Source organism: Eulemur rufifrons, chromosome 9 (assembly GCF_041146395.1).
Source record: "Eulemur rufifrons isolate Redbay chromosome 9, OSU_ERuf_1, whole genome shotgun sequence".
NCBI classification, from domain to species: domain Eukaryota; kingdom Metazoa; phylum Chordata; class Mammalia; order Primates; family Lemuridae; genus Eulemur; species Eulemur rufifrons.
Window position 1 is genome coordinate 24701770 of NC_090991.1, and position 27519 is coordinate 24729288.

The 27519-nt window shown below is 35.8% G+C and overlaps 1 protein-coding gene across 9 annotated transcripts in view; it reads left to right on the forward strand.

The window, feature by feature from the left end:
• The window catches only part of BCAS3 (BCAS3 microtubule associated cell migration factor), a 555013-nt gene that overhangs the window by 81630 nt on the left and 445864 nt on the right, over positions 1–27519 (forward strand). For all 9 annotated transcript variants that reach the window (XM_069481069.1, XM_069481074.1, XM_069481076.1 and 6 more), the window contains exon 7: positions 2275–2347. In XM_069481069.1, coding sequence (XP_069337170.1) covers positions 2275–2347 — 73 coding nt within the window. The remainder of the gene's footprint in view (positions 1–2274; positions 2348–27519) is intronic.

Consider the following 27519-nt stretch of genomic DNA (forward strand, 5'->3'; position numbering starts at 1 on the left):
CAGTATTGTTATATAGTGGAATTATATAATATGTGAAAGTTTTTGAGATTAGCTTTTTCACTAGCACAACATTGTTGAGGTATATCCAAGTTGTTTAGTGTATCAGTAGTTAGTTCCTTTGTAGCATTGATTAGTATTTTATGGTGTAGATGTACCATTCATCCGTTGAGGGACATCTGGGGGTGATTTAAGATTTTTGGCTATTATGAATAAACCTGCTATGAACATTTGTGTACAAGCTTTTGTGTGGACATAAGTTTTTATTTCTCTGGGATAAATGCCCAGGGACTGTGATTGCTGGGATGTATATTTTTTGTTTTTGTTTTAATTTTAAGAAACTGCCAAACTTTTTCCCAGAGAGGCTATACTATCTTACATTTCTTCCAGCAGTGTGTGAGAAATCTAGATTCTACGCATCCTTGCCAGCATTTGCCATTGTCCTGATTTTTTTTGTCTGAGCTCTTCTAATAGGTGTGTAGTGATAACTTATTGTACTTCTTTTTTTTTTGAGACAGAGTCTCTCTCTGTTGCCTGGGCTAGAGTGAGTGCCGTGGTATCAGCCTAGCTCACAGCAACCTCAAACTCCTGGGCTTAAGCGATCCTACTGCCTCAGCCTCCGAGTAGCTGGGACTACAGGCATGTGCCACCATGCCCGGCTAATTTTTTCTATATATATTTTTAGCTGTCCATATAATTTCTTTCTATTTTAGTAGAGACGAGGTCTCTCTCTTGCTCAGGCTGGTCTCAACTCCTGAGCTCAAACGATCCGCCTGCCTCGGCCTCCCAGAGGCCTAGGATTATAGGCGTGAGCCACCGCGCCTGGCCTCATCCTTGACTTTCCATCTCTGGTGATTAGAATGTTTCTTTCCTCCTGATATAGAAGGTCATCTTTCTCATGGTGTTTGTCTTTCCTGCTTATTGGAATCAAAGGGCAGGTCATAGTGCCCTTCTTGAATCTACTGTTTTTCAGGTGCCTTCGGCTCAAAATAATCAATAGACCAAAGATGCATATTTTGGGGGTGGCTTGTCCTAAACTCCTATAATACCGTTCTCAATACAGTTGTAAGGAATTTCTATCATGTATGAGGTTGACCATCTTTTCATGTGGTTCAGAGCCATTCTGTACACATACTTCCTGACTTTATTTTTTCTGCTTGTTTGCTGATATTATATTAGTTCCATATCCTGTAACATTGTTGAGTTCATTTATTATTATTATGTTGACTAGGACTTACACCATAGGGGTGAATGGAAGCGGCGACACTGGGTACCCTTTTTTTATTACTGATTTTAATGAGAATACTCTAACCCATTACCTGTAATATTTGCTGTAGGTCTTTTGTAGATGATCATTTTTGGGTTAAAAAACATTTTTTTTTTTTTGCTCTTATGGTTAGGTACAGAATCTAACTGAATCCTTTTTCTGTCTCCTGAAATGTTAATATGATGACTCACATTAATAGATTTTATAATGTTAAACTATTACTATTACTTGGGTAAATCTTATTTGGTTATGAGATTTTATTTTTTTCTAATACATTGCTATTTGGTTTATTAATATTTTATTTGGGATTTTTGCATTTATGTATATCAATGAGAATGGTGTAAAATTTTATAATTTTCCTGTCCTGAGCCACCTTTACTTAGTTTTGATATCAGGATCATACTGGTTTCATATAATTAGTTGGTGGGGTGTGGGGTGGTTTTCTGATCTCATGGAGAATGTGTGTAAGATTGACAGTGGTGCCAATTTACAAAAATTCTTAAAAATGCTGGTTCAATTTTAAAATTTTATTTTATTTTATTTTATTTTTGAGACAGAGTCTCACCCTGTTGCCCAGGCTAGAATGCCGTGGAGTCAGCCTAGTTCACAGCAACCTCAAACTCCTGGGTTCAAGCAATCCTACTGCCTCAGCCTCCCGAGTAGCTGGGACTACAGGCACACACCACAGCGCCTTGCTAATTTTTCTGTCTTTAGTAGAGACGGGGTCTCACTCTTGCTCAGGCTGGTCTTGAACTCCTGAGCTCAAACGATCCGCCCTCCTCAGCCTCCCAGAGAGCTAGGATTACAGGCATGAGCCATCACGCCTCGTTCAATTTTTTAAATGATGTTGGTTTATTTAGCTTTTCTATTTTTTGGTCAGTGGATAAAGTTTATCAATTTATAATGAATACTTTTCTGTCTTCTCAGTTGTATTTTGAAATTGTGAAAATAACAAGAAGTATACAAGAATATTTCTCAAAGTTTACAGTTTGTTTTATGCTCCCTATCAGGTGCTCAAAAATGTGATAACTTTGCTGAAAAAAGACCCCTCCTTGGTGTTTGTAAGAGCATTGGATCATCTGGGTAAGGAAATTTAAAAAATTCTTTGAATCACCCATTAGAAATTTGTATTATTCCAGAGGGAAAACTTTGATGTTATAAAATCTTTGTAATCATAGGACTAAGCTCTCATAAGAGAGAAGAAAAAGGAAGTAAAATATATTTAGGGTTTTCATAGTTAGTGACTCAGTCACTAAACTTATTGTTTCTGTGTTCTCTATTTTTTCATATGCACGGTGACAGCTGGAGCCAAAAGAAAAGAAATATTAGATTAGAATATAGTCTCATCATTGAGAAAATGTTTTTTAGTTCATGTGTTTCTAATATAGTCACTTTTATATGATGACCTTTTTACAGCAGATTAGAAGTTACTATTAGATGGGAATAATAACTTATTTTTGTTATGTAATAAAAAATTATTATTATTAACAGTAACTGACATTTGTTGATGCTGTAGCATGTGCCTGACACTGCTCTATAGGTGTTGCATGAGTTTTCTCTTTTATTCCTTACGATAATACTATGAAAAAATACCACTCTTATTCATATTTTGCAGTCTGGAAATACTAAGGCACTACTTCACACAGTGGAGCTAGTGATTCATAACTCAAGCAGGCATGCTCTTATTTCCATGCTGGTTGCATTTTTGACAATGAGAGGGCTGTGGACTAAGGTGGGGAATTGTTATTAATCATAAAGTTAGATGTTTTCTCTACTTTCTCCATATATTAAGTGGAAATAATACTCTTCTCAGTGAGTGGTTTATGATGAATTAATTATCAGTTTTATAGTGACCTTTTCATTACATAATTCCAATTGGGAATTATGTTTAAGTGCTTGTAAAGTTACCTTGGCCTACACAAATCATGTAATTAGAAGCCTATGGATAGGAAGTCCTGGGCTAGTAGAAAGTTTTGCTGATGTCATCCGTGATCTAGGTGTGTTCCAGCTTTGACATCCTTATAATTTGACCCCTTTTTCTTTCTCAAGATGTCTACTGTCTTTTCAGTTTGTGTATCTCCTCAAATTGAACTGCTAGCTGCAAGGAAAGTTGGGAAGTGACTGTGGTTTTGTTTGTAAAGGAAGATGATCAAATGGATATTAAGTTGGCCACTGGCAGCTTCTTCCACAGGCTTTCAGCTCATAGTATGCACTTTAGATCATGGGGCACTGGAGAAGGAAAGAATGTGTTAATGATATAATATGGTTAAATCACAGAGTCTTTTTTTTTGAACACCAGAGATTGATACCAACATAGAGTCTTGATTATTGCTTCTTAGGGGTATGATTTGACTTCATGGGCTACAAGGCAAACTTCTTTAAGAGTAAATTTTTGGATAGAAGTAAACATAAAGTGTTTGAGAATTTACTGTGTATTCAACACTTTGCCAGGTGTAGGATAAGGATAGAAAATCATGGAAACCTACTTTCTTTCCCCAAAGACTTGGCTGAAAAGAAAAAGCACAACACATGTGAAATAATTATTTAATATTGATGTTTGACAGGAATTCAGAGAAGGCAGAGATCAGTGCGTTGATTAATGAGAGAAAGCCTAATGGAGAAGGAGCAGCATAGGTTAGGTCTTAAGGAATGAGAAATACTGCAGTAGATGTAGAAGAGTACGTAGGACTTGCAAAATAGGTTATAAAGCTATAGTAGTGGAAGAGAAACTGGAATAAATACTTAAGAATTATGAAGTTGGCCAGGCATGGTGGCTTATGCCTGTTGACTCCAGGAGTTCAAGACAAGCCTGGGCAATATAGTGAGACCCTACTTCTACAAAAAAATTAAAAAAAATTAGCCGTGTGTGATGGCACATGTCTGTAATCATAGCTACTTAAGAGGCTGAGGTGGGCAGATTGCTTGAACCCAGGAGTTTGAGGCAGCAGTAAGCTACCATCATGCCACTGCACTCCAGTCTAGCTAACAGAGCAAGGCACTGTCTCAAAAAAAAAAAAAAAAAAAAAAAAAAATGGGAGTTTGTGACTTAGCACTAAGTCCACCTGCAAAACAGGTGAAAACAACTATTATAGTGCTCTGGAACTCAACCAAAGGCTTGTTGCAATCTGAAAAGTGTTTAAACTTGAGAAACTGTTAAACTTGCCACAAAAACAGTGGGAATCTGTGGCATTCATGCCTGTAGTTGCTTCCACCCACTCTACCCTTTCCCCCTTCCAGGCTTTGTTGGTGTAGAGAATCTTCCAGGGTGAGGAAGGTTGTGAGGAATAATAGTTACCTTACCTGCTGTGCTTGGTGTTGTACATGCCTAGCAGCATTATCTGTGAAAGTTACTATATAGGTGGCATGCGAATTTCAATGGCCAGTGGCTCCTTCAGCCTAAGGTAATGGTTAACTGAGCCTTCATGCATATGCAGAGGAGTCATAAAAGGGTCCAGGGGAAAGAAAAATCTGGGAAGATGTGCAGATCTTTTGGCAAAGGACAACAACTTTGTTGACTTACAGTATTCAACTTTGTTGAATCATTGACTGACCGCTAAGATGCATAGACACGGGCAATTCCCCAGAAATCAGGCTCTAAAATAAAGCAAGAATAAAATAAATAATAAAATTAAGCATGGACATCAGTAACTAATATTATGGAAGAAGACAGATTTCATAGGATCCACAGTCGTTATGCCATATACAATAAAGTGTCTATTTCCAAATATAAAATCATGAGACATGCCAAGAAATAGGAAAGTGTGGCATACTGAACAAAAGGCAGACAATAGAAATCATATCTGATTATCTCCAGGTATTAAATGTTGCAGACAAGAATTTTATAACAGCTATTATGAATATGTTCTAACAACTCAATGAACTATGTTTAAAGACTTAAAGGAAACTATGTTTAAAGACAACAATAACTCAACAAATAGAGAATCTCTACAAGGAGTTAGAAATTATATAAAAACCGAATGGAAATTCTGTATTTAAAAAGATCTAAAACGTGAAATAATAAATTCATCAGAGGAACTCAACATCATATATAAGAAGTGAAAGTTTGTTTACTTTTCAGTTTTTCAGGTATATGCAGACATGTGAAAGCCCCACAAAAAGGTGTGTTTGTGGAACTCAGCTACCTGCATAACTTATCTTGCTTTGCAATTTTAAGATTCTTGTTTCCTTTTCAACCTTGCTAGCTGTATGATTAAGGAGATTTGTTTTTATAGGATTTATTTATTAAGTAGTGTCAAAAAGGAATGGGTAGTCTGATTATACTTGGTGATGTAATCATTTACTGAGGGATGAATTTTATCGTGGTAGTGTGATTATATCATTGACTGAGGGATGAATTTTATGGTGGTCGTGTGATTATACTTGGGGATGAAATCATTTACTGAGTGATGAATTTGATGGTTAGGGCATTGTATTAGTTAGGGTCTTTCCGAGAAATAGAACCAGTGTGGGTGTGTATGTAAGGTAAGTTCAAAATCTGCCAGGTAGCCTGGCAGGTTGGAAACCTGGCAAAGAGTTGCAAGTTCCAGTCTGAAGGGAGAATTTCCTTTTCCTCTAAAGAGGTCAGTTTTTTCCTATTAAGGCTTTCAACTGTTTGGATGAGGCACATTCACCTTATAAAGGAGAATCTGCTTTACTCAAAGTCTACTAATTTAAATTTTAGTCCTACCTAAAAAAAAATACCTTTGCAGAATAATGTTTAAATAAACATAGGGATACTTTTGTCTAGCTGACACATAAAATTAATCATCACAGGTATAATGAAGATAATCCTGACTTAATAGCAAGTGCTTATTTAAAATAATGTACTATAGCTTCTTCCTCCCTCCTTCTGTCTTTACTCTTTAAAATTAATTTATTTCATGGTAGGGAAATTATTCTAGGAAGAGACTTCAATATGTCTGTGTCATTTGCTAAGTTGTTTTAAGAATGGTTATTGGTAAATAAATGTAAAGAAACTTTTGAATTAAGTCCGTAAGTCATTTCATGAACTGTAGACCTACTGTATCTTTTTATTCCAAGCTCTCTTCTTGCCTGTGTGCTCACCTTTTCTCTCTTGTTTTCTACCTTTCTAATTAATGCAAGAGGCCAGCTGGAAATAAGCATTTCCTTTTCACTTATTTAATTGCTGATCTGATTCCAGTAAACTAAACTGTTGTGTGTTGTATCTTTGTTAAAATGTTTACTCTCAAGAAGGCATTTTTATGTGGGATTGTTTCTTGTGAGTGTTACATTATAATTGTTGGTAAATAGAATTTTTTTTTTCCTAATTAGAGTGATTTGTGTGTATGTGTATATATTTTAAGTTTTTCTCTAAATGTTTGTAGTAGGTGAGCAATGTTGAATGTTGAATAGAGTAGACTTTTTAGTAACTACTGTTGGGGAAGAAAAGCTGTTTCTTTGCTCTCTTAAATTCTGTGGTGGGGAGGACCCTGCAAATTAAACTAACAAAAGACAGATTAGCAAGAGGAGAAAAAAGTCAGATTTAATTATATGTGTACACATAGAAGTTTGCAAAGAATTGTGACTTAAGGTGGATTATATACCATCTCAATATGAGATGGGGACGCAGAAGGGCAGGGGAACACATTTGGGAAAACATGACGTCTTAGAAGGGGAGTGGGAGAAAGGGCACTTACAGAAAAACAAATGACTTTTTTTAATGTTACAAATGACATTTTGGAAAGATAATTGGGTCCTTAGGAGAATAGATGGAAGATATGATAGTTTTTTGACAATGTCTGCTTGGGTGTGGTCCTGGAAGAGGGAATTTATGACAATTGATTTCTTTTGGAAGGCCCTCCTTTTAGGTAGATCAGGGATATCAGGAACTCAGTGCCATCAGCTCAAAATAAATTTTTTTTTTTGGCCATAGTGGTTTATTCTAGATACCTTCACTCAAATTGAATATAATAACAGAGAAATCTAGCTGTAAATGAATTCTTTTACAATCTGTTTCCCAGGTCCTGGGATTAAAAAAAAAAGTTATAACCCTAATTTTTTATGAGGCACGTGTTTGTTGACTATGCTAAAATAGCACCAAGGGATGGAAGGAAAAGTAAGTTTTGATGAATGCCTGCTATCTATTAGATCTGTAAAATTTTTTCTGTTATGTAACCTCGTTTAATTTGACGAGGAACTTGTAAAGGAGACTGTGTTATTCTCATTTTATACATGAAGAAACTGAAGCTAACAGAAGTTAAGTCACACAGTTAATCAAGGAATTGGGCCTCTGCCTGCCTCTTTCCACTGACTATACTGTTTGTCATTATAGAGGGCATTCCTCCATACATACAGACATTGCTAGTTTGTAGATGGGACATGCCTACATCATTAAGGGTGCCCCAACCTTCAGGTTTATGTATTTACACTTAACTTTTCTGTTTTCTGACCAGTTGTTCAGTGATTTTCAGAGGTAATAAACATTTCAAAAAAAAAAAAAAAAGTAGGAGGTTAAGTTAGGAGTAATTAAGCAGTTTGTTTATCCCTGCTTTGGTGTTTAGTTGCTTTCTTATAAAAAGACAGGCTTGGATTAGATATCTCTAAATCTCATTCAGTTGAAAGATTCTGGTGTGTAGATATTTATCATTTTTTTTTTAAACTGTTGCCTTTGTAATCAAAACACATAGCATTTAAGAGTCCCATTATTTATCTTTAAAAATACCCATGTAATGTAAATTGCACTAACATAGCTGTATTTAAGCAGCACCTTCTTTTTTTTTTTTTTTTAATTTTTTCTGTTTTAAAGGGGCAAGCTGTGAAGCCATCCCCCCCTAAGCAGTAGCTTCTTAAGAGAGTTTTTGTTAGGCATATATTTTGCTGAAATATTTCTGCATAGTGAAATATACTTTTGTTGCTGTTGTTTTAGTTTAATTAATTAATTATTTTTTGAGACAGAGTCTCACTCTGTCGTCTGGGCTAGAGTTCCGTGGCATCAGCCTAGCTCACAGCAACCTCAAACTCCTGGGCTCAAGGGATCCTTCTGCCTCAGCCTCCTGAGTAGCTGGGAGTACAGGTACGCACCACCACGCCCAGCTAATTTTTTCTATTTTTAGTAGGGACGGGGTCTCACTCTTGCTCAGGCTGATCTTGAACTCCTGAGCTCAAGCGATCCTCCTGCCTGAGCCTCCCAGAGTGCTAGGATTACAGTTATGAGCCACCGCGCCCGGCCGAGAAAATCTTTTAATCTGAGAAGTCATATGTACTGAACCTGGGTGTTGACATCCTCAAAGCCAGTGGGGCATAAAATCTCAGGACATCCCTCCCCTTTTGGAGAGTTATGGGATGTGCTGGTTGCTGTCCATCTCCCTGGCAAATGCTTTATTGAGCACCAGGTAGTTTAGACTTTGTCAGTTGTTTATATTCACATCTAACACTGCCTATTAAATTATTCTTTGGAAAACTTAAAAAGATTTTCTTTTGATGTATAATTTTTCATTTAGAAATTTATAATGCCTTTTCAAAGAAGATAGGAGTTGCTATGGAAAGTGTTAAAGTCAAAATAAATAAAAATATAGAGATGAATTTCTGTGCAAGATGTTTTATTTGGGAATGCATATTAAACAGAATTGCAGTTCAGGGCATATACATAGATTGGAGTGGCTTTTGATAAATCTGAAGAACAAAAAAAAAGGTTGGGAGAGAAATGTTGCATATTGTTTTGGAAGAAAACTCATTGGCACTATTGAAGTTTTCGGGAGCTGGCATGCTCTGAATGGTGAGTGATGGCAGTAGTCATGGTAGTTTATTTCAGTAGCTAATAGGTAAAACTAATCTTAGGGTTATGCCAGGCCGTTTCAGTAGCTAGACTTGCAGATAATTCTTGGAACAGGTGCTATGTGCCCCAAGTGTTTTTTTTTCCCTTTGCCCCTTGACTTGGTTTTAGTTGGGTACAGCAAGAATGACCCAGTTCATATAATCAGCTCTTTAACAAAAAAACCCCAGTTTTTCATATTTTATCCTTTATAAATAAACACATTACATTTAGCTCAAAATTTAAAGTACTGCCTCTTACTACATTGATGACAGTCATTAAAATGCCATTTATTTAGGTATTGTAGTGTTTTGTCTTATATATTTTTTGTGTATGAAAGAGATCACACCATAATCATTCCAGATGAGTCATTTAAGCTCTTGGAAAGGGATAAGGTTTATTGTGTTACTGATCCAAGAACTAAGGCAGTACCTTATGTAATAATTTGAGGGAGGGAGGAAACAAAGTTCATTGTGTATTATATGCTAAACAGTTTCTAGAATGTAGCTGTTTATGGTTAGGTTTTTGCTGGCCATGAATAATAGTAAAAGAGTAACATTATTCAACAGCTGATTGCAGACCCTGAAGAATATTTAATCCAATATACTATGATCACATTATACACATCATGTGGAAATGTGATCTTTACGTAGAGAGAATCATAGAATATTGGAAGTGGAAAGGACCTTAAAGATCATGTGATTTAACATGTTATAAATGAAGAAAGAAGGCCGGGCGCGGTGGCTAACGCCTGTAATCCTAGCTCTCTGGGAGGCCGAGGCCGGTGGATCGCTTGAGGTCAGGAGTTCGAGACCAGCCTGAGCAAGAGCGAGACCCCGTCTCTACTAAAAATAGAAAGAAATTATATGGACAACTAAAAATCTATATAGAAAAAATTAGCCGGCCATAGTGGCGCATGCCTGTAGTCCCAGCTACTCGGGAGGCTTAGGCAGTAGAATCGCTTAAGCCGAGGAGTCTGAGGTTGCTGTGAGCTAAGCTGACGCCACGGCACTCACTCTAGCCTGGGCAACAAAGTGAGACTCTGTCTCAACAAAAAAAAAAAGAAAGAGGTTAAAAGTCTTGTCCAGAGACTCCCACCATATCAATATGGTGGGGAGAAATTCTTCTAAGAATGATAGAAAATTTATCTCAGCTGGTTAGGAATCCCTTATCCCTTGCTAAATAAACAACCTGTGGCCATTGTTTCCAAGACTGGATCTCAAGAATCAGAAAAACTAAAAAAATTTTTTGCCAAGCAAAGACATTAAAAATTATAAGATTGTCAGTTCTTAAATTTACATTGAGGAAAGCAAAATAATTTTAATATCTAAAGGGAAGCAATGACTTAATTTCAAAATTAAGGCCTATTTATTAAATAGAATACATTGCACCGGATAGGCAGTACAGTGTGCACTGTTCAGTCATGGGTGCACTAAAAACCCAGACATTGCAACTATACAATTCATCCATGTAACCAAAAACCACTTGTGCCCCTAAATCTATTGAAATAAAAGAATTAAAAAATACAATATAGTTAGTTCACAATATTAATATTTTTCTCATTTTGTTACAAGCTGCCAAAAATGTCATCTTGGATTGGCAGAAGTCCATGGAGTGTTATTTGGGAGCCAGTCCCCTAAAGCTGTAGTTGTTTAGGTGCAAGTTAAGCACAGTGTCATGGTCTTGAAGTGGTACTGAAATGACTTTATTTCAGCCTTTGTCTAAATGAGTTATGTTAATTAGAAGCAGAAGGAAATTGCTTGGGATAATAGGTATGTGACTTTTCTTTTTGCCATGAAATATCCCAGAATCCTCACATATAATACTTGGTGTTTTCAATTTTGCCTGATTTTTATTTGTTGTGTTTGTGAGGTCTGATGGAATCTCAGTTTAGACTGATAGTACTTCTGTGGGCACTCAAATAGATATATGTCATTTTTCTAGTCTTTGCTGCTCATAGACATGGGCTCTTCCAGCAGTTCCTTGGCAACAAATTCATGCACAAAGTTTTTTACTTTCCTGTCTCTCTGGCATTTTTCAGGTCTTGTGTGGGTATTCTGGCTTTTCTTGTAATTCTCAGCCATGGCTCTGTGGCTGTCTTGACTGCTCAAAGAAAGGGCTTTTACATCTTTGGTATACTGTTTATGCTGAGAGCTGCTGCACTGGCATAGAAATTTTTAATGAGATGGGTTAGCATACTAGCGGATCCAATAACATGGATGACTCATGGGCCTCTGGGCTTTAGTATTAACTTAGAACCACTAAGGCTGCAGTACCTACTAGATATGATTTCTGTTTATCTAATTTTGGATGTAGGGAAATCTTAAGGCAATAAAATGACATTACTATTACTTCTATTTAATTATTTTTTGTCCTGTGGCTTAGGGATATTCTTTATATGTCTTGAAATGTTAACACTGCCTTTAGTAAACAAGAGACCCTAGCATAAATGTTAATTATGCACATTTATCATAACCCCAGTTCACTTATCCATTTAAAGCCAATGTTTAGCTTTCCTGTGGTGATAAGGCAAAGAGCCAGGACACTACACACCTGATTCACACTTAATACAGTTTTAAAACACAGGCTGGACAAATCTCAGTGGGAGGTTAGAGTGATCTGTTAGTTTAAAGTGATATACAGTATGTAAAATTATAACTATGGGAAAGTTGTGTAGGTATTTATTTATTTTAAAATGTAGTGTTTGAAGTATGGACACATTTGGGTGGTGTGTGAGATCATATTTGGCCGACATTATATATTTTCTTATATTACTGAAATTGGCACACCTCTCAAAAGGCCTACCAAAATTGTTATGTGCAAGTGACCAATCGAAAGAAACATTGGCTTAATTTTTTGAACTGCCTTACTGGCCAGGCGTGGTGGCTCACGCCTGTAATCCTAGCACTCTGGGAGACTAAGGCAGGAGGATTGCTAGAGGTCAGGAGTTCAAGACTAACCTGAGGAAGAGTAAGACCCCATCTCTACTAAAAATAGAAAGAAATTAGCTGGACAACTAAAAATAGAAAAAATAAGCCGATGTGGTAGTACACGCCTGTAGTCTTAGCTACTTGGGAGGCTGAGGCAGGAGGATGGTGTGAGCCCAGGAGTTTGAGGTTGCTGTGAGCTAGGCTGATTCCACAGCACTTTAGCCTGGGCAACAGAGCAAGACTTTTTCTCAAAAAAAAAAAAAAAAGAAAAGAAAAACTGCCTTACTTGCTATAATATGATACATGTTTTTCTAAAAATATGTGCTCTTAGCGTTCTGGCTGGAAACAGATAACATACTCAAATATGGGTAACTTGAAGAGAGTTTATATAAAGTAAAATGTATGGTAGCTGAGACCTGTTTTCTTTTTCTTTTTCTTTCTTTCTTTCTTTTTTTTTTTTTAGACAGAGACTCACTCTGTTGCCTAGGCTAGAGTGCCGTGGCATCAGCCTAGCTCACAGCAACCTCAAACTCCTTGGCTCAAGCGATCCTCCTGCCTCAGCCTCCCAAGTTGCTAGGACTACAGGCATGTGCCACCATGCCCGGCTAATTTTTTCTCTATATATTTTTAGTTGTCCATATAATTTCTTTCTATTTTTAGTAGAGATGGGGTCTCGGTCTTGCTCAGGCTGGTTTCGAACTCCTGAGCTCAAATGATCTGCCCGCCTCAGCCTCCCAGAGTGCTAGGATTACAGGCCTGTTTTCATTTCTAATCAAGGAGAGAGAACTCTTAGCAGAACCTGCAGAGAAAACCATACAAAGAACGTTACCTACAGAAAATATGGCCTGTGGGAAAGAGATTCAGCCTACCTGCAGTAACCTGACAGCGAGGCATCTGATTTCTCCAGATGCCTTGCATGGGGTGAACCCAGCCAGAAGTCAGGGGCTGGGTTCTGAAGATTCAGAGAGCCCACCAATGTGATCCATATGATATGGATCAGTCTCCCAAGGCAAGGAACAAGATGTTGAGAATGCAGTATTTGGAGGGGCAGCATACTTACATTCTGCAAAATGTTACATGAAAACTGGTAGAAATATGTTTGGTGAAAATTTATGCAACATTGTAATCAGAGTAATAATTCTAATATAAAATTAGGACATTTAAAAAGTTATTTTAATACTAATAAATACTAACAAGTAAAGGATTTTACCTAAAAAAGACAAAGATACCTTGATGGAATGGGGGTGTAAAGAAGAGGTGGGAGTGTTAAGTTATGGAGAAAAGAACAAAATGGACAAACACCAGAGAATAACACACTTTAACACATTGCCTGCCACACTAGAAGAAAATTTTTTTTCCTTGGGGTTACAGTGTTTTATTACGAAAATAGAATAAAAACTTCAAAAACAAAATGATCCTTTCTAATTTAATTAAAAAATGTTAGTTTTTATTGTTTTCTTTGTGTGAGTTGTATGCAACCTCAAAAATAGTTCTTATGTAGCTCCCAAGGTGAAGAGACGTATGAGTTACTATGTTTCGTGAGGCCCCAGGCTTAAAACTAGCGTGAGTTAAATACAACTCACATGGCAGTCAATGTGTTAAGCACTTTCATGCCTGAGCACACGGTCAAACTGAGCCATAAGAACATGTTTTTTCCTGGTTTTTTGTATTCAATTGGTCTAGTGTACTTTGTATTCAATTGCTGTTAAATTGTAGCACAAAAGAGTAAAAGTCTGTAAATTTTATTTATTAATGCAACTTCTCTGATATACTTACATTCCTCACTGAGAATCATAAATTGTAGCAGCAAAGATTGTAATGTATGTGTGTATACACACTTTTAACAGCTTTATTGAGGTATAATTGATAAGCAATAAACTATAAATATTTAATGTGTGCAGTTTTATGTTTCACATGTATACACCTAGGAAACCATTACCACAAACAAAGTTATGAATATATGTATTATTCTAAAAACTGTCCTCATGTCTCTTTGTAATTCTTCTCTCCTGACTAGCTCTTTTTTCCCAGATAACCACTGGTCTACTTTGTGTTAGTATAGATTAGTTTGCATTGTCCAAAGTTTGATATAGATGGAATCATATAGTGTGTACTCTTTTTTGGTCTACCTTCTGGTTGCTCAGCATATTTATTTTGAGATTCATCCATGTTACACGTATCAATAGTTCATTTTTATAGCTAACTAATATCATAACATTTTTATTATCCTTTTACCTCTTGGTGGCTTTTTGGGTTGTTTTCAGGTTTTGAACTTTACAATAGTGCTGCTATGAACATTATATTCAAGTCTTTGTAGAGACATGCTTTGTTTTCTCTTGGGCAGTTACCTACAAATAGAATGGTTGAATCACATTTTATTTTCCTTTTTCACACCCCCGCCTCCGAATCACATTTTAGGTGTATGTTTTGCTAAGTGATTGTGCAATTTTACATTTCTAGCAGTGGTGTATGAAATTTCCAGTTCCTCTATATCCTCAGAAACACCTGGCATTGTCAGTCTTTTTAGTTTCAGCCATTCTAACAAATATGTAATGTTGTCTCATTTTGGCTTTAATTTGCATTTTTACAGTTTTTCCTCAGTTCAGTTAACTCAGCATTCATATTTTCCTGTTATTTGACCATTCTGAGTTTATGAATTTCTTATTCATGACATTGTTTCATACCTGCAATTGTTATTTAGTTACAGATTTACTTTACGTAGTAGCTCTTGAAAAGCAATACTGTACTACTTTACATAACCCCCCCTTTTTAGCGTAATGGTTTTCACACATAGCAGAGTTTTTAATAAATATAAGTAATATTTCTATGTAAGGTTTTGAGCAAAGACACTATTGCCAATTTAATCAAAACATCAGTTTCTAGTTAGAGAATATCATATCAAACAACTTTGACATGGACACAGTTTTCATTTATTAATATTATAGGAATGCCTTTCAAGGAATCATACTTCCAGGTCACAGCAATCAAGGTTCTTGTGGAGTTCTCCCTCACTTGAATCTGCGCTTCTTTGTGAGACTTGCTTTAACCAGTAATATGTCAGTAGACATACCAGAAATGCAACTTGGTAAATGTTTTTATATTGGGGTTTGCTGTGTGAAACTACCATTGGCATTATCATGTGATGGTGAAAGACCGTATGGGAGAAGAGATCCAACTGCCCTCGCTTTCTGAACTGAGCCAAGCCCCAGCCAACTCAGAGGTAGAATATAGCTGCATGAATGAGCCCAGGAGAGAACATCAGAGGGACCACTCATCCAGTTCTCAAAATGTGAGAAATAAATTAGTTATTGATCTAAGTCAGTATGATTTCTAGTGGTTCATCATACAACAATTGATACAGGAACCATATTAACCATATTTGTATTAGAACAAAAAGTTTTGCTTATATGTGCCTGGTTTAAAGGGTTGATGTGGTAGTACTGTCACAGCTCCATAATCTGTTGTTTGCAGTCAATGTTTCCATGTGTTTTAGAGCACTCTTGATTTTAGCTTTTATTTTGTCCTAAGCTATTGTGTGGTTTCAGAGCAAGGGAATCAGGAGTCCCAGAAAGGTTGAAAAATTGGTGAGGGTAATGGTACAGAGAGTTACAAGAGAAACAAAGGGAGAAAACTTTAATCATTTAGCAAAAGATGGTCTTGTAAAGAGGATTGGAAATTAATGTAGAAGAAGAGAAATGAATTTTCTTTATAGTTAGCTCACTCTTCTGAACTGGGTGTGTGTCCTAGGAAATTACATTGTCTCAAGAAGTAATCATAGTGTTTGGGAAATGTAAAATGTAAACCAACGGTGAATTAATATTATCAAACTATGGGAAGGCAATCAGTCTTTCATCTTGTGCTTTTTTTCTCAGATTCTTCTTTTATGGCTATGTCAGGTTTTTGTTTGTTTGTTTAAATTTTAGTATCATAGTGTTGAGGAAAAGAAAATTCTCATCGAGCGTGTCTGATTCTTATATTGAATGTCCACCTGAAAGTGGATTACCTGACTCTGTCACCTTCTAAAAATGACTCCTTGACACTCCTAATCAGCGACACTTTACAATCAAAACTCTTCCTACTTTGACTAGTATAATAAACTTTCATTATTTATTAGTATTTAATTAATATTTTTCTCTCTTGAGAAAATATGAGTAATAATTTACAACTCGTGAGCAATAATACAACTCATTACAGTTTTTCCCACTAAAAACTTCTGACAGTTTTGTGTAAATGTTGTTATGCCATATTTGGTCGTGATAAGTTCAGTATGATTTTTCTGGGACAGCCATAATGTTAGAGAGGTGGGGGTTGTGGTTAGAGGGATATGGGTACTTTACCTGGTTTCATAGTAGGAGTGTGTCTTTTTCTGTAGGTATAGTGAAGCCTAGGATTTCTTTAATAAATGGTACCATAGAGCAATGGCTTTCAGTCCTCTGATTTTCTAATAAGACCCTTACCTTCAGCTGCTTTCTTCTTTCTTTCCTTTACTACTAAGTTCCCAAGGGATACATCCCATGTCTGAAGTGCTTCCTTTGTGATTCTTTACCTTTGACTGGTATCTCTGGTCCAGCACACATTCTCATCCCCTTCCTTTTTATTCCCTAATAACCTAGGCTTTGATCCAACAGATCTCAAGGATATTTTCACCATTTCTCTGCTCAGGGTGAGACTCCCTGCTTCTGGAAGTAAATACTAGGTGATTATTTTCTATGCTCTGACACAAGTAGGACCATTCTATTCTGTTTTATAAGCAGTCCCCACTGAGCTGTGGTGCCAGCTCAGGAGCTACCTTGGCCAATTTTGAATATTTATAATCCTCCCACATAATATTATTTAAAATTGGTGGTTTATCTGTCTCCTAGTTGTTAATATGTTGTGGTGTAATTTAGGAGTGATTTCATTTGCTTCCCTTGTTGACATGTATTGTTTTTGGACAATATTTGGAGTTAAGTATCCATATACGTGTTCACGAACATATTCGTCAAAATATGTGGATTGTGTTGTACTTACATGCACTTTGCTTGCTTTTCCCTCTTAATGTATTATGGTATGGTTTTATTCAACAGTGAATATTGATGCTACCTTTAGCACATTATCCCATTATATACATATTCCACTAACACATATTTTAAAAATACCTATAATCAATGAAAAGAGCTTAAAGCTTAAGAGAGGCCATCATGTGCTGTCACCATATCTCAGAATCTCGTGTTCAGCTTTGTAAGATTTTGTGTCAGAGAATGCTGGTGTGTTAGCACAAACTGCATCATTTATAAGTAATAGAAATTTATTTGTTCTGAAGGCTGGGAAGTTTTACGATCAAGGCAGTGGCAGGTTTAATGTCTGGTGAGGGCCCAGTCTCTGCTTCTAAGATGGTGCCTAGAACCCCATCTCCAGATGGTAAAAGGGCAAAAAAGGCATAGTGTGCTCCCTTCAACCTCTTCTGTAAGGTTGCTAATTTCATTCTTGAGATTGGGAAAGCTCTACCCTTGTGACCTAATCACTTCTAAAGTCTCCTACCACTTAATGTTATCACATTGGTGGTTAAGTTTCAGCATCTGAATTTTGGAGGACACATTTAGACCATAGCAGCTGGTAAGGCAAAAAAGAGGAAAGCATTTGTGAAAGGTTTGTTTCTATATAGTCTGATTCTAAACTTGTTAAGAACAAAAATTGACCAAAAATTTATTAGAATGGGATCATCTCTCTGGCCATTTTACCAGTATATTTCATGTACCAATGTTGCAAAGAGGTATATTTTCCAATAGCTATATCTAATGCTTTTCTCTCATGTCTCCTTACCTATTGGCCTGGAAATTTAACAGGAGTTCCTAGAAGTGTGACATAAAGAAAGATCACCACAGGATAATAGCTATAATGTATATTTGAAGAAGGAACCTATAAAACAAATCTTCGCATGATAATGTTGGGTCTTCAGTGGCAGCTTTTGTAGTGTTAATTGAACAGAAACTGTACCTGTAATGATATTTTTGTTTAATGTATCATGTTTTGATTTTGTGTTCTTTAATTTTCTTCACAGATAGGTTTAACCTAGGGTTGGTATTCCACAGTATTTATTGATATTCCTGAATCCATTAACGGAAGTATAGAATAATGGAAGGTACAGCAGTTTTGGTCACACAGACCTAGATATGAATTACTAGCTATGTTAACTAAATTATTCAATAGTTTTTAGGCTCAGTTTCCTTATTTCTTTTTTTCTTTTTTTTTTTTTTTGAGACAGAGTCTCTCTCTGTTGCTCAGGCTAGAGTGAGTGCCGTGGCGTTAGCCTAGCTCACAGCAACCTCAAACTCCTGGGCTCAAGCGATCCTCCTGCCTCAGCCTCCCGAGTAGCTGGGACTACAGGCATATGCCACCATGCCCGGCTAATTTTTTCTATATATATTTAGCTGTCTATATAATTTCTTTCTATTTGTAGTAGAGATGGGGTCTTGCTCTTGCTCAGGCTGGTCTCGAACTCCTGAGCTCAAATGATCCACCCACCTCGTTCTCCCAGAGTGCTAGGATTACAGACGTGAGCCACCGCGCCCGGCCGTTTCCTTATTTCTAAAGTGGGGCTAATATATAACTACTGTGCATGGTTCTTGTGAGAATTATTAAGTAAGGCAGTGTTTTCAACTGTTTATTACAGCCTGGTACATAGTAAGTACACTTCATCTTATTTGGGTCAGAAAAATATGAAGAGTAGTAAGATAGTATTCTTTACCAGGAATTTCTTTCCATATGTATTTATATAACTTTTTTGTGTGTGCGTGGGGGGATCTTTGCCTCTATGACTGAGAAATGTGACTGTACCCACCACATGAGGTGCTTGTGCTACAGGTTTGTCTGTTTTAGTAGCCTAACCCAGTATTATATCTAGGGGTCTTTACTTTCACTGGAAAATGGTAATTTGTTTATATTCCCCAAAGAAGGTCATATGTATAAAGCTATATGAGAGTGCATGTGTGTATATCTTTATGAGGTATAATTGAAACATGATAAACTGCACATATTTAAAGTGTACAGTTTGATAAATTTTGACATATGTGTATACCCGTGAAACCATCATTCCAATCAAGATAATAAGCATATCCATCACCCACAATAGTTTTGTCATGCCCCTTTGTAATGTATCCTTCTTGCCCCTCCCTCAGTAGAAGCAGCATATTTCTATGTAATAAATTACCTTGAATAGCAGTGCCGTCTTCACTTGGTAATAAGCTTTTTTTGGGGACATACTTTGCTGTCATAGCTTAAGGTGACTTTAGCATACAGTTGTTTTTTCCTTCTGCTCTGCCACTTAAACTAAAGGCCTTGAAGCTTTCCATCTAGAACCAGTTCATAAAACAACTAAAGGGATTGCAGTTTCTCTGTGTAATCATTTCAGAACAACAGTTTTTTCAGCCACCAAAAAGGATGCAGTCTTGACGTATAAATAGAAAACAGATTGAGTTTTTGGCTGATATTGCTGTACTGGTTTAAATGTTGGTTCAGTCAACTTCAGGCTTAGATTACAAGATTTGGAAATTAAAGGAAAACCAAAGGGGAAAGAACATCTGCATAGATTCTGACTTTGTGGAATTCCATACAGGCATGCTTACTCTCCTGGTGGAACAGGGCATATGTACAGTGAATAGACCTCAAAAAAAAATAACCATCGTGTTGTCATTATGTTAAAGACAAAATTGAGGTAGACAATTAAGCAATTCATTATGGAGACCCATGACAGTTTACATATTGTGTATTTTTCGGCAAATTTTTTTTTGGAAAATTTTTTGTTGATGTAGCTATATGGTATTTAGCCAGAATAAACCCTTGCTAAATCTCACCAATTGTATTACTTGATGATTTTTTTGTCTCAAAGTATTGGGATTTGAGAAAGGTAATTTTCTTTAAGGTTTAAATCTGTTATAATCAAAGACTATATTAATATAATTTACTCTCTAAATTACAGTACAGCCTCAGTGAGATGTAAGGAATCCTTATCTGCTTTAAAATGTTTTCTGTAGGTCACCTCTCCTGCCATTTAGATAGGAACCTCAACTGTTTTATTTGAATTTTTTGTACTTATTCTAAGAAGGGAGTTCTTTATATTCTTTCAAGACACATTTATGGGTACCTGTTATCTGTCAGCTACCCTTGTAGTAAAAATCCAAGGCTTTGTTTTTAACTGAGGGGAAGAAGAGGAGGGATGATTTTGATCCCCAGGGAACACTTGGCAGTGTCTGGGGACATTTTTGGTTGTCATAGGGCGAAGGTGCTATTGATATGTAGTGAGCAGAGTTAAGGAACCTGCTAAACATCCCATAATGTGGATCAGCCCTTGGCGGCAAAGAATTATCTAGCTCATAATGTCGATAGGGTCAAGGTTGAGAAATCCTGATCTAAGAAGATAAAAATCTGTGTATCGGTAGAGCTGACATTTAAGCAAGGAAAGAGAAACAATAGAGAAATAAGAAAAATATGTAGTATAGTGATAAATAATATTTAAAAAATAGTAGAGAAAGTGGTAAGATGATGTTGGACAGGACAGTGGTATTTGTTGTTGATGGACATTTGGATAGTTAACCATTTTGGTGTTTTTGTGAATAGTGCTGATATGAACATTTCTATACATTTTTGGGTGTATATTTCTGTTTGGTATATATAAGTAGGAGTGAGCTTGCTGCGCCATAGGTTATACTTTGTTATATATTTCCCAGCATTTTTTTTTATTCCATGAACCTTTGTTTATTGTCAGTATATGGAATTATCATATACTTAAAACAATTTAGAAATGTGCATTATTTCCTATGTTGATGATACCACGAGTCCTATATTCATAAGTCTTATGAGGTTACCTAATAAATTGAGATTTGAAGTCCTAGGTGTGCTTTTTCTTCATTTGTGGTCATTTTAAATATACATTTGTTTCTTAATTTTTCTTCTTAGTGTTCCAATTATTGAGTTCTATCTATATCTATGCCTGTATCTATATCTATATCTGAGAGAGAGAGAGAGAGAAAGAAGGAAATAAAGACAGACTATGAGAATCTCACTCTGTCTGCCAGGCTGGCGAGCAGTGATGAGATCATAGCTCACTGCAACCTTGAACTTCTGGGCTCAAGTGATCCTCCTGCCTCAGACTCCTGAGTAGCTGGGACGGCAGGTGCATGCCACCATGTCCAGCCAATTTTTTAAATTTTTTGTAGATACGGGATCTTGCTGTGTTGCCTAGGCTGGTTCCCAACTCCTGGCCTCAAGTGATCAATCATTCCACCTTGGTCTCCCATTGAGCACTTTTAAATGTTTTTTTTTTTTTTTTGAGACAGAGTCTTGCTTTCTTGCCCGAGCTAGAGTGAGTGCCGTGGCGTCAGCCTAGCTCACAGCAACCTCAAACTCCTGGGCTTAAGCGATCCTACTGCCTCAGCCTCCCAAGTAGCTGGGACTATAGGCATGCGCCACCGTGCCTGGCTAATTTTTTCTATATATATTTTAGCTGGTCAGATAATTTCTTTCTATTTTTCGTAGAGATGGGGTCTCGCTCTTGCTCAGGCTGGACTCGAACTCCCGACCTTGAGCAATCCACCCGCCTCGGCCTCCCAGAGTGCTAGGATTACAGGCGTGAGCCACCGCGCCCGGCCTAAATGGTATTTCTTTGTGTTTAAAAAAAAAAAAAAAGGCATAAATCCAACTGTAATCGTATAAAACATGATGATGATACACAAGTCTAGTTGGAAAATTTCCGTGGAAGATGGCAGAAATCCCTAATGTCATCTAGATCATGAATGGGGAAAAAGGGACAAATAGGAAGTCCTGAATAGTTGCTTTGTAGGAAAGGTCATGCTAAGTGAAAGGGTGGAGAAAAAAAAATTTTTTTTTAATGCTGTAAGATCCTGGTTTGTGTATTTTGTGTAGGATGGTATGGGGGAGGGGGCCACGCTTTTCTTAGTTTCTATGTGTAAAGGTTTTAGTCATACCTTAGGATATCGAGCACCAAATATTTGAACAGAATTTGAAAAGATGTAGAAAAATTCGTTTTGGATGTGTACTTTGCTGAAAAACTTGAAAAAAATTATATACCATTTGAATTATGTTTTATGTTCATAAAATATGTTTTAAAATAATTTATTTTAAAAATAAATTTTCTGGCCTCAATAAGGTAGTTGTCACAGCTAATATATTAATATTAGCCTGGAGGCAAGATTTAATTCTTTTTTTTAAAAAAAGTCTTTTGATTGAGTTATATGCTATTTTTTATTTTAGCTGATTCTATCTCTTGTTAGAAAACAATGTAACAAGTGGTTTTTCTTTGCATTGACAGAATTTTATTTACGTCTTGTTTTTCAAACACAACATACAAAGGTTAAAACAGTTTACTGTGAGATAACTGGCATAGTAATTAGAGCCTCCCTGTGTGGGTATTGGTGAATGTGCCTGTGGAGATAGTGATGTAGAACTAGGGACAGTATTTTGAGTGCCCCTTTGGAGTTTTTATAAACGTGTGGTATGATTAGATTTTATCATTTATTTAGATGTAATAACCTCATATTTCTTTCTGTGAAAAATACGAAACACAACAATAAATTTTAAACTTTATTTTCTGGTTACTCTTGTTCACTTTCTTGAAAAATTTGAAAGATGTTCTAAATGCATCTGTTTTTCAATTTTGTCTGTGTACCTTTCTGAAACAAGGAAATAAAATGTACATTTATGATGACCAGAGAGCATGATGAAAACAGCTGTAGTGCATACTTCTGTGAGTCACTTGTCAAACGAATCAGCAATAGTGGAAAAATGATAATACACCACTCCACTGTTAAGGATAAAACTGCTGTGATTGGTGCCATTTTAAATTATTAAACACTGTAAATGCCGTAAAGTTAATTAGAAGAGGAACAAACTCTACAAAGATAAATGTGTTTTCAATATGATTGTTAGGAAGGGTACAGTAGAAACCAGTGAATAGAGAGGAAATTTATTTCTGGCAGGACTCTAGACATGGGACTGTGGCTGAACTTTTTACCCTAATTACCTCCTGCTAATGCCTGCAGCGGTCTGGAATCAAAGTGGTGCTTCGGGCCCTGGAAATTCTCTGATGTGGCAAACGTTTGTTGTGTGAGGAGCGTTTCTTAAGAAAAAGCAGAATATTGTGACAGGATTTAAAAAAAATTTCTCAGTTACCACCCACCTCACTTGTTGCCTACAAAAATAGAGTAATTGTTTGCATCTGTGTGTGCTTTTTTCCCCCCCTAAGAAATAACTGTTATAAATCAATGTGACATAGATCCAGTGAACTGAGGCTTGCCTGAGGAAGGATTTTTTTGTTTTTTAAAGTTTCTCCTTTAATTTAAAATTTAGGTTACAAATGTAAAGAAGTTATTTTTCATAATTGAGAAGAAACATTCACATTTTTAAGGAGAATTTGGATCTTGAAGGGTGCTTTTTAAAATGAATTCTAACAACTTTTGTAGTATGAACTGAATAAATATTAAATTGCTTAGTCCTGGAAGTAGATGTGGGAATTTACAGTTTCCATTTTTAGCTATGCATCCAACTGGGATTAGAACCTAAGAAATACCGCCCTTTAATCTCTCTGAAACTTTGCATCATTCCATTTATGTGTCATAAAATTTCTGGATACTGTACAAATTTTTTAAATAAAAAATATTAGTTCTCTAAAAACCACCTGCTTTTCAACCTCTGCTTTTAAAAGCAGTGTTTCTATACTATATGCAGGATAAGCACCATGACCACCATCTTATATATTCTATGAAAAACCAAATTTTAAATAGTCTGCCCGTATGCCATGTATACCTGTGCTAGCTTGTATCTCTAGCTCCATTCCTTAACTAATATTCTTCAAATACTTTTTAGATAAGCCTTGAAAAACACTGTTGTTTTGTAGTACAAATAATATCATGATTTCATGTGAGTAGAAATTCATTTTGGCAGTCTTTTATTTAGGTGTCCAATAGAAATAATGTTAATTTCTAAAGAAAGAATGCTATCAGTTTTCTTGATCTTGGGAAATAAAGAGAATTTTTATTCCTCATAGTGAAATCTTAAATTTCTTTCGAGGTTGTGTCAGAAATTCACATCTTGCTGTGGTTATAAATTGCTCAACTATAACCTTAGCATTTTGCATTTTGTGTACCTTTGCACTGCATATGTGACCATTCATATAGTAGTTTTGTGAATTGTGAAAGATGACTATTTCTTTGAATTACCAAGTGACAAAATTATGTTACAAATTATTTTAATTTTTTTACTACATGTTTTTAAAAATTTTTAATCTGTGATAAGGCAATTACATATTTTCATTTCATGTATTTTCATGTGTTATTTCAAAATTGTAATTTTTCACATTACATGTAATATATTTCTTTCAGAACATTTGGCTTTGTCATTTGACTCCCTTTTACTTTCCCCTCAATTCCACCAGCCTTTACAAGAGAAGCCAAATAAGAAAACATTTTACTTCTCTGTTTACTATGAAAAGTAATATTTTATGGTAATAATACTGTTAAAACTTGAAAACTCCTTATTTTTTTTAGCCATACTTACATCTTTAGGCATTTGGCATAACTTAATTTATACTTCACTATAAAATAACTTTGCACATTATCATGAGCAGTATTTAATGTCTCATCTGCTATTTTTCTGATTCTGATACCACAGGAAAGAGAAGTTATACTATTGTGGTTTTATCACAGAATTATGCAATGTGAAAACATTTAGGTAAAATGAATGTAAATTTTCTTCCCAGTTTTCAAACAAACATTTTATGTTGTAAGAGTAATGATTTTGCTGTATTTTAATAATATGTCAAATTAGAAATATAGATTTAAAACAGGGTATTGAATTGTACATTAAAAAATACATGAAAGCTTAGATTTTCTGTTATCTTAAGTGTTGACAAGGGAAATAATTGACAAGTATTAGATTTTTATGCATATCCTTCTCTAAAATATTTCTTATTCTATTCTAACAGGTTATTCATTGATTTGGAAAAATAGATTTTAAGTATAATCTATTAATGTTAGCTTTACTTCATTTCTCAATGTTTCTCAAATGCTGCAATGAACTTTTGGTTTCTTTGAAATGTTTAATGAAGTGGTTTCTATTGATTTCATATGCATGCTTAAACTTCACACACATTGGTAGGTTGTAAAGTTTTAAGGTGATGCTAGAGTAATAAGAGTAGGCATGTTCTTCCATAGTATTCTGTGGAATTCACAGTGCTTGCTTGGCAGAAGTTGGTGTAATTAACATCTTTTTTGAGTTGAGCCAGACTTTAGCATCCTCATTACAAGTACCCCATGTTTTTTAGTTAACTATGATTTTATATATATGTGTGTGTGTGTATATATATGTACACACACACAATATATGAAAAGGTTCTGTATTTTCTTTATCATAACTAATAAGAAGTTTTAAATTATCTTACTTTTAGGGAAATAAATCCAAGCAACATTTTGCTTTGTTTTGTTGACATTATTGTTTCTATTAATACCATAACCAACTCATAAATTTTCCTTAGTATATTCTTTTAGTTTTCAAAAGTTCTTTATAAAACCGTAACTCAAAATTAACTGCACATGATATTTTATGGAACTTAGAGAGCTTACTTTATGATGTATTTCTTAATCACTAAGTGCAATTTTAATGTTTAGTTTTTTTTTTTTTTTTTTTTGAGACATGGTCTCACTCTGTCATCCACGCTGGAGTGTAATGGTGGTGATCATAGCTGACTGCAGCCTCCAACTCCTGGGCTCAAGTGATCCTCTCGCCTCAGCCACCCAAGTATTATAGCTGGGACTACAGGCATGTACCACCATGCCCAGCTAATTTTTTATTTTTTTATTTTTTGTAGGGATGGGGTCTCACTGTGTCTTCCAGGCTTGTGTCTAACTCCTGGCCACAAGTGGTCCTCCTGGCTTGGTCTCCCAAAGTGCTAGGACTATAGGTGTGAACCACTGCGCCTGGCCCTTAATGTTTAATTTTTAACTGGTCTGTTTTGCCTCTAGGTTTTTGTATCCCTCTGCTAGCAGTTTCCCTTATTTTGTTGTCTATCAGAAGGAAGTGATAAAATAGGAATGTACAATAGAACTTTGCTCACTAAGTTCATATATTGTCCAAGATGAAAAAATAGTTAATATTTCTGCAATTATCAATATAAGCTCAATTTTCCTTTACATAAGGATTTACATAGTGAGATTTTTAGTATCCTGAATTACTACTTTCAAACATTACATTTTAACAATTATACTGTAATTTTGACTGATTATAATATCTACTGCATGAATACCAGAGGCATATTTCTTAGTTTCTCTTTGGTTATTTGGAAACCTGATGCTAATGAAGTCAAGGGTGCAGCTTCCATCTTCTTTTAGTTCTCTTCTGTGGTCATAAATGGATTTCCTAATCAACCAGTAAATGAATATCAGCCTTGAATATTACATATGCAGCAACTAAAATCCTTGCTGTTGTTAGAAATATTTCTCTTGATATTTTATTGCTGAATATTAAAAGTGACAGTGTTCCTTTTCTATTTTGAATAATGAATCAAATGTTTAAAGAAAAGCTTTCTTCTATAAAATTACCCACAAACATCGTGGGGTTATTAGAAGGGTTACATGAAATAATACATGTAAAGCGTTTCTAACAATGGCTGGTATTTATCAAAGGAACAATATTCATATTCTCTTGTTGAAATTATAGAGATTATACAATAGCAACAGACATAGGACTTATTAGAAAAGTAAGATTCCCAAAAGGTGGGAATGTCAACCACTTTAGGATCCTAGTTTCAGAAATGGAATTTTGTCAAGTATCTCTTTTGAATTCATTTGTACTTTTAGTCATTAATCTTTTAAAAAGATTTTAAAATAGATGTTTAAGAATACATTATTTATTTATTTATTTGTTTTTGAGACAGAGTCTTACTCTGTTGCCCGGGCTAGAGTGCCATAGCATCAGCCTAGCTCCCAGGAACCTCAAACTTCTGGCCTTAAGCAATCCTACTGCCTCAGCCTCCCGAGTAGCTGGGACTACAGGCATGCGCCACTATGCCCGGCTAATTTTTTCTATGTATTTTCAGTTGTCCAGCTAATTTCTTTCTATTTTTTTTTTTTAGTAGAGATGGGGTCTCGCTCCTTGCTCAGGCTGGTCTCGAACTCTTGAACTCAAACAATACGCCCACCTTGGCCTCTCAGAGTGCTAGGATTACAGTCCTGAGCCACCGTGCCCAGCCTAAAAATACATTTTTTAGAGCAATTTTAGAGTCACAGAAAAAGGTACAGAGATTTCCCATAAACTTCCTGCCCCCATACATTCATAGTCTCTGCCATTACCAACATCCCCCACTAGAGTGGTACATTTGTTATGGTTGATGAACCTATGCTGATAAATCACTATCACCCAAAAAGTCCATAGTTCATATTAAGGCTCACTCATGGTGTTGTACATTCTGTGGATTTGGACAAATGAATAATGATATGTGACCAGCATAATAGTATGATGTAGAGTAGTTAAATCTTTTAACAAGTAGTTAACATTAATTCTTTTAA